The 8202-nt window shown below is 53.2% G+C and overlaps 1 protein-coding gene across 1 annotated transcript; it reads right to left on the reverse strand.

Annotated features, from left to right (window-relative positions):
• Window positions 1-1241: 1241 nt before the first annotated feature.
• Window positions 1242-7361, reverse strand: SFXN3 (sideroflexin 3). The gene is made up of 10 exons (XM_010859505.1): window positions 6844-7361; window positions 6021-6191; window positions 5624-5722; window positions 5201-5276; window positions 4968-5053; window positions 4640-4767; window positions 4394-4443; window positions 3454-3503; window positions 2940-2987; window positions 1242-2618 (listed from the first exon to the last, which is right to left on the reverse strand). The coding sequence occupies exons 1-10, from the start codon at window positions 7002-7004 to the stop codon at window positions 2522-2524; spliced, it is 966 nt and encodes a 321-aa protein (XP_010857807.1). The 5' UTR covers window positions 7005-7361; the 3' UTR covers window positions 1242-2521.
• Between the last annotated feature and the right edge of the window lie 841 nt (window positions 7362-8202).

Genomic DNA, 8202 nt, shown 5'->3' on the forward strand with positions numbered 1-8202 from the left:
AGGAGATGCCCTGGAATGTCAAAAGGACTAGAAGAACGACCTCAAGTTTAACTGGCGGGTGAGGAAAAAGCATAGCACAGGCTTCAGAGTCACTCAACTTGGCTTGAATCCTGATTCCACCACCAGATAGTTGTGTAGCTGTAAGCAATTTTCTTAATGTCTTAAATAAGTCTGTTTTCTTGCTATAGTGAAAGTGATAGCCACTTAGTCGTGTCCAATTCTTTGCGACCCATGAACTGTCACCTGCCAGGCTCCTCTCTCCATGGAATTCTCCAGGCAAGAATACTGGAGTGGGTATCCATTCCCTTCTCCAGAGGATCTTCCCAACCCAGGGATTGAACCATGGGTTTCCTGCATTTTTCTTGCTATGAATGGACATAATATGTCTGGCCTCACAAGGGTGTTTGTGGAGCTCAAAAGACACAATGGACTTAACAGCACTTAGTTTCATTAAGCCTGCCTGGCATGACTGGAAGGATTCAATTAGCAGTAGCTAGCGTCACTCCAGTGTTCTTGCCTGGAGAATCCCATGGACGGAGAAGCCTGGTAGGCTGCAGTCCATGGGGTCACACAGAGTCGGACACGACTGAAATGACTTGGCAGCGGCAGCAGGGTCACCCCTTGCTGTCCATCAAGTAAACTACTTTCCACAAGGAATGGGTGAGCTCAGGCTGGGGTAACAGGTCACTTGAGGCTGTTGTGGGACTATTCAGTCCTAAAGATTCCTAAAGATTTCTCTTGACAACCTATTGTGAGAGCTTTAGGCTGGGAAAAAAAGGAGATGAGTGCGTAGAGGTGTGTGGCACCCTAACAACTTCTCTGATGGAGCTAGGCAGTCCTTAGCCCTCTAGCCTTTCTCTCTTAGAGATCACCACACCATCCCATGCCAAATGCCTGAAAACAACCAAGAAGCCTGAGCTGATTTGTAGGTGTGTGATCAGCCCCTTGCCCACCCCCCGTCCCCCGCCCCAGCTCCCCTCTCCTCCAAGGGAATAGGAGGTGGAGTCATCATCTACCTGCATCCTTCCTACTTTAGTACTCTGGGTGTGGATGGAAGATTGATTTTTCTAATCTCAGAGCGCCCTCTGCTGGCATCTGAGGCTCCCTACAAATGGGGAGGGAAGAGACTAAGATTCGAATTTTGTAGGGAGAGAAGGCTCCCTACAGAAGACTGCAGAAAGGAGGCTCTTCCCTGGCACTCAGGACGTGGAATTGAGTGACAAAGAAGAAACAGACAGGTGTTCAGTTTACTGAGTAACAATGGCACCATAGCTTTTATTACTGGTGGCGGTTGGTTGCGGGAAGCAGGAAGGTGCTCTTAGAGGATCTCACTGGGGCCTTCACCCCACTTCAGCCAGATGTCACAAGAGTTGGAGGCAAGGTCCAACTCTTCACTCTGTGAATTCACCAGCACATATTCCATCCCCAAGCCCACCTCCCCTTTGGACCAGCCATTGACATCTGGGCCCTTCTGCCTCTTGGAGATGGGGGTGGGGGTGGGAGCAGAACCAGCCCTCAAGAAAGAGAAGGAACTAGGATCAGGATGCTGCGGAATGTCTAACAAGATCAGTGGAACACAAAATCCCCTGTCTTAAGATTGTACACTCAGGCTTTGTTGCCCTGAGGTGTCTTACAGCCACTCAGACACCTGTGGAGTGTAAGCACCATTCCCACAGCTGCTTCCCTCTGTCAGAGGGTGCTGTGGGGGCTCTTAAAAAGGAATGCTTTGCCATGCCTTCAAGGCTTTTTGGTTGTGGGAGGGTGCTGGGATTTTAAGTTTAGCTTGAGGTTATGATGTCAGAGTGGACCGAAACTCCTGGGATTGTGCCCTAAGATGGCCTTATTGTAGTGGGAGGCAGGGAGAATGGGAAGCTGGCAAGAGCAGTACAGGATGCTGACACTCCTTTGTTCTATAGAGGAGAGGAAATGACCCATTCCGGGATGTGGGGGGTGGGACAAGCCCCCTGCCTCCCTTATCCCCCCATGTCCTCCTCCGCCAGCTCAGTTCTTGCCAGCTCAGTTCTCAAGTCAGCTTTGGGAGCCGGAAAGCAGAATTCTGAAGGATTCAGCCCAGTTTGGCCTGCTAAATGTCCTTCAATCTCTGTCGTGAGATCCTGGGGCTCCTATGTCCAGAAGGGGCAAGGTCCCATCAGAAATGACTTGGCTGGTGAAACTGTTTAGGCAAGAAAGCCCTGTACTCTGGCTGGCAGATAGCCAAGAAGGGAAGCCAGACATGAGAACATCCCAGGACAGCCTGCACACACACACGTTATCACTTATGTACATACACAGACGTACTAGCGTAGGAGAAAGGGATTATGTGACCCTGCCTTTTGAAATCAGAGGAGAGAAAAAGGCTTGTGGGGGCACCTCTCAGCCTAATGGATCGCTGGTCTCAATGGCTGCTCCCCCATCAAGCCCTCTGCCCAGCACCAGGCAGATGGAAAGCAGCAAAGACGGCAAGGCTCCACTAAGCAGCAGCCCAAGGAGGCGAGGAAGGAGGCCACGGGCTGACCCTGCCTCAGAGCCCCTTGTTGTAGTAAACCACTTCGATGCTGGGGTTTTGCTCCTGAATCTGAGCTCTCAGCTCCGGCTCCAGCCTGCTCACGTGTATGGAGCTGTAACAGAAGAGCAGGCTGGCTGAGTGTCCCCTGAGCCCACCCCTCACGCTCAGGGACCACCATCCCTCATCCTCCCAGGCTGCAGAATCTTCTGCTCCGACTGCCAGAGGCCCAGATCACAGTCATTCCCTCACCCCCAGGATAAGGTGAATGTCCATCAGGCCCCTTCCTGGAACACATTGATGGGACCTAAGGTCAGCTGCTACCACAGGTGTGGAAAAGTGGAAGTGAAAGTGTTAGTCCCTCAGTTGTGTCCAACTCTTTGCGACCCTATGGACCTGTCCAAAGCCCCCAGCCAAGCCCAGAGACAGCACTTACCTTCTCTGGGGGAACAGGGCACAGCACAGAGGGGTGGCAAATACCAGGCTGAGGGAGAAGAGTGTTAGAGAGGTTTGTGAAGCCCTGATCTAAGAGTGTTCCCTCCCAGTCCCCCACCCTATCTCTGGAGACAGCCCCTACGGGTGGAAACTGATTAAAGCCAACGATGACAGATGACAGTACGTTCTGGCTGAGGAAAGAGCCTCCAGAGCAGTGATCCGGAGCGCCACAGCCAGTGACAGAACCAGGAATTAAATGTGCATCAAACTCTGAGATGGCACCAAAAGGCTTATTTCCATGGTGGATGCGGGACCCCTTTGACTAGACTCTTGACCTTCAAGAACAGACCTCACCCCTTAACACACACAGTATGCTTTACAGGTGTCCAAGACCCCTACCAGCTGACTGTATGAATGAATGACATATACAAACATCTTAAAAGCAATAATACCCACCCACATTCACCACAGAAAGGACACTCACACACACTCTAGCTGTCTTCCTGCATACTTACCAGAAGCCCACCAGGCCCATCTGCAGTGGGGCCCCCAGCCAGGGGCGGCGCTACGGGTAGAGAGAGAATATAACAGTGTGTGTCCCCTGCCCCCCTCACCCGTAAACCCATACCATGGCAGCGGTTCTATCCCATCAGCTCTACCTTTAAGCCTCTGAAATATGGCCCTTTTCTTTCCCCTAATCCCATAACAGCGATTGGCCGCCTTCCATTCCAGCCAGGCATGCTTGCCAACACCCTTCCTAGCATACCATCCTAACCCTTACCTCTCAGAATCACTTCCTACAGTTCCTCCAGGAGCATTTCTCCAGGAAGCCTTCTCTAACCCTCCACTCCCTCCCTCCCATCTCACTGCATCAATCTGTCCATTTCCAAACACACCTCCTGCTCTGCACACCCTTCTTGATTTGTTCCAGCCATACAGACCACCAATCTGTTGCTCCGTGTGTGTGTGTGTGTGTGTGTGTGTGTGTGTGTGTGTAGCTGGCACTCAATAAATATTTGTGAATAAAGGATTCATCAAATGAGTCAGAGCTTATATTGTAAACTACAGCATGTTCTGTCCTGTTTACACATGTGTGAGCCTGTGTGTGTGTGTGCATGTGTCTCAATGCTTTTCACAGCTGACAGCACGAGCATGATACCAGGTGTGACTGTGATGGTCCCTCCCTATGTGTGTCTCTGGAGTGACACCAGCTTCCTTCAGGACAGAAACCCTTTCCATCCTTTCCTGCCCTTCTCCTCCTGCACCCTCAGTGCTCCTTCACTCCAGTTCAATTTAGTCTTGCTGAATGAATTAATGAAGAGGGAGGGGGAGCACAGGGGTGCAGACAGGTGGCAAGTCTTAGACTTAGGTCAGGCTGCAGAGGAGGTTGGGGACTGGTCACTTCTGCCCCCAGGCACCACTACTTTCAGGATGGGAAAGGAGAAGGTGACCTACCTTCAGGAAGTCTTTCTTCTCCAGGGTGTCCATGATCACCGGGGGAATAGCTGAGGGAAGAGCAGGGCAGGGAGGGAGGGAATGAATGGAGTGAAAGTCAGGACCCTCAGGAAGGGGTGATTCCCCCTTAGCAGCTCCTCCCACTCTCCCCAGAATCTTACAGCTCCCAGAATCCTCACACCCCCTGGAAAATGGCATCCCTTCTCTTAGGGCCTCCCGTGCCCCACGGAGCCACCCCTGCCTCACCCATGGCAGGAATCGCCATGCAGATTCTTGATATCACCACCTGGAAGATTCCTTTCTTGGCTGCAGCCACGGAATGGCCAAGCCTCTGACCCTGTTCATTGGTCACTGGGATGCCCACCTGAAGCTCCCTGAGAAGGGAAAGGGGTGAGGATCAGATCACAGGCAGCTGGTCCCTGGGGTCCCTCAGACAGCCTAGATTCAAAGGCTGGTTCTCCCACTCCACCATCCCCCAGCACCAGATGGAGACTAGGCCCGGCAGTTTGCATGGCCAGCTGGTATGCCTACAAGCACTCTGTGCATGCACACGCCAGAAGCAGGGGCCACTCACCTTTGCCTCATCAGGGGGATGTTGATGCAGTTGGCAGCTGCAACGGCTGCAAAGGGCACAAATCTGCCAACCAGTGGGGGAAGATGCTGGGGGAGGAAAGGTGTCACTGAGTGGCCCTAAGGGCCATGGGGTGGTGGGGAACTCTGAGGAGAGTCACCAGGAGCCTATAGGTTGGGTGGAGGAGGGGAAAGGAAAGAAGGAGGTAAGTAAAGAGCGAATGGGGGGGCATTTACCTTGGTCAGGGATTTGAGTCCCAGGGCCGTGGCCACAGCCCCGGTGGTGGCACTCACGTATGCCATTCCCAGCTGCCTGTGGGTGGAAGAGCCAGGAAATGAGGTGGAAATGAACAACCCAGCATGTGGCTCTTTGCTCCAGGGACACGCCAAATCCTCAGTAACTGAGGCGTGGGAGGCTGGCCTCACTGCAGAGAAACGTCTCCCCTGCTCCAGTGTAGACCTGTCTGGAAGCCCCAATCCCTCCACTTGAAGAGGGTCCCCCAAAGCATACACAAGAAGATCTCGCACCATCAGTCAGGCCAGGAAAGTGAGCAGGGGACTGGCTGAGAGGAGGGCATTGAGCCACGGGCTGCACAGGCCCGGGGGGACAAGAGAGAGAAATGGAGGGCCGGGAGGAGAGCCCCTGGGGTGAGCTCTCACCTCACAGTGATGGGAGCGTCGCCACTGCGGTTGGAGTAGTTCACGACGGCATTGAAGGACTGATTCAGCCACTGCCAGAACACCACAGTTGGGGTCTTCCTGAGGGAACAAAGGCCCTTATGTCCACAGTGTCCCACATCCTTGGACACTGACAATAAAACCCCAAAGGTTATCCCCAAACCCTCAAGAGAGGCCCTGGTGATGACCCCAGAACCTGCTCTGATGACCTGTGCATGACCCTCCTTACACAAACACACCTGAATTTTGAGAAATGGAAGCGATTCTAATACAAGCTCTCAGCCACCCACTATTTTCTGCCCAAACTGGCTCTGAGGACATGCCTAATCATCTAGCCTGAACAGAGTACCAGGGAGGAGACACACAAGATAGGACCTGCCTGTAGAAGATGAGCATGCAGCCGGTGATGGTCATGTTCATGGGCACCTGGGCCGACATGCGGCCAATCAGGACCACCTTCTCTCCTGTGTCTGGATGGAAGGCAGAGTCGTACACGTACTTGGCCCTCCACAGCTGGTCCTCGGTGAGCCCGGGCGTTACTATGCCAGCCCTGCAGAAGTTGGGAAGGAGCTGACAGGCAATTCTAGGGGGCAGATCCACCCTCCCAAGCCCTGCCCACCCAGCTTAGGGGTGATCTGGACAGAGGACCAGACACTCTGGCTCCCAATCTCAGAACAAATGAGCTTTTTGTCTCTGGGGAAGAATCAAATCTTCCAGAAAGAGTGCTCCTATTTCTATTTCCCTTCTGGCCACACAAAGAGGGGTGCCCTTCTGCTTCTGTCTAATGCTAGGTCATGGGTCATGGTGGTTTCCAATGGGTCAAAAATGGCTGGGGTGCTCTGAGGGTTTTCCCTCCTGGAAACAAGGAGGCTGCCCTCCTAATTTCTTGGGACTCAACTTTGAGCCCCTCCATCCTTGCAGAGGGTGGCCCAGCAGAGGGACAGGTCCTGTAGAGGGTTTGTGAAGCACAGAACAGCCCCCTATCCATAAATATCAACACCACCTCCTCTACCCAAATACCCTGAAATCCTTTGGGCTGAAGTTCTGTGTCTTAGTTGTCAGTGATTCCGACAGATAGAGTCAAGGAGTGAGGGGGTGGAGGAGTAGAACAGGGTCATGCTCAAGTGAGGGGAGATAGGTACAAAAAGTACTGTATGAATAGCAGGGAATGAGCCCCTGGGTCAGATGGGGTCAGGGGTCACCTGTAGTTCTGCACGATGTTCCGGGAAGCTTCCAGCTGTGCCCCAGACAGCAGCAGATTTCGGGGGTCCGTCACGGTGAAGAAGTGCCGGGCTCTGCCTAGGAAAGTTCTTTGGTCCCAGCGAGGTTCCTGGATATTGATATCTAAGGGCAACTCACCCATTTTCTGCAGGGCAGGGACCAAAGTCAGAGGACTCCAAGGAAGGGGTCCAAGGGCTCCACATGGGGGAAACTTCGGTGGTGCTGCCCTGGTCCCTGGGCCTATTGCCAATCCTTCTGGAGCTCAAGGTAACTCCAGATAGGTAAGCAAGTGGGGGAGGAGCTGCTCTCTAGGCAATGTTCCAGCCCAGGGACCTACAGCCACTGGAGGAGGGGACAGGAGAGAACAGGGCCAGGAAAGCAGATGTCCTTGTGCTCTGGCCTGCTGCAGATTTTCATGAGTGAGGATTTACACGTGTGTGGTTGACGCATGAGCGGCAACTAATCCCATGCAGCTACTCTTGTGCTCTGTATGCACAAAAATGCAGATTATATGCATCACACATCCACATTCATGTCAGCTTTAGGCCCCAGTTGCTTTGAGATCTACATGCAAACACCCGAGGCTGTTTGGAAAAATGGCATAAGCTGTACCACACTCCAGGCCCTAAATGGAGGAGAGCAAGGGCTCAACAGCTCCAGGGCTTACCTATTCCGGTCTCAAACAGGGGACTGATGCCAGCCAGCCAGTGTGCTCGCAGGCATCCACAAGTTGCCTCTCCAGACCCATCTCCCTCAACCACACTGAACTGCCCAACCCACACTGAATTGCCCAAAGTTCTCCTTGTTCCCCAGGTGGGCAGGGCTGGCATAGACACCCACTCACCTCTTCCTGAGCCACCTGCCTCTAAAGGAGCAGGATTCAGTAAGTGACCCCTTCACTCGGCATAGAGAGGAAAGCCTGAAGCAGCCATCTGGCCACGTTGGGCAAAATCCTACAAAATGACTAATCCTCTCCAACCACACTTCCTCACAGGCAGGCACACCCTCCCCTCTCGCACACTCACATTCACATACCCACACACAGAGACACCAGCATACTCGCCCTACACAGACCTGGAGACAGGGTGGACACACCCTGCACACCAAGACCGTTACTTACTTATATACACACACATGCACAGCCTACATCCATCAGCTGCAGACACTTGAATGTGTGACCACACAGAGCCCCACCCTAACATTCCCTCCCTAACCAACTCCCCTGTGCCCCGTGAGCCGAAGATACTGAATCCTATAGGACAGGGGCAGCTTCCCTTTCTGACTCCCAGCCCTCAACCCTCTACTCCCCTGACCCCCAAGCCCCACCCGGCACAGCGAGC

The sequence above is a fragment of the Bison bison genome, unplaced genomic scaffold (genome assembly GCF_000754665.1).
Source record: "Bison bison bison isolate TAMUID 2011002044 unplaced genomic scaffold, Bison_UMD1.0 scf7180017864456, whole genome shotgun sequence".
Taxonomy (NCBI): Eukaryota; Metazoa; Chordata; class Mammalia; order Artiodactyla; family Bovidae; genus Bison; species Bison bison.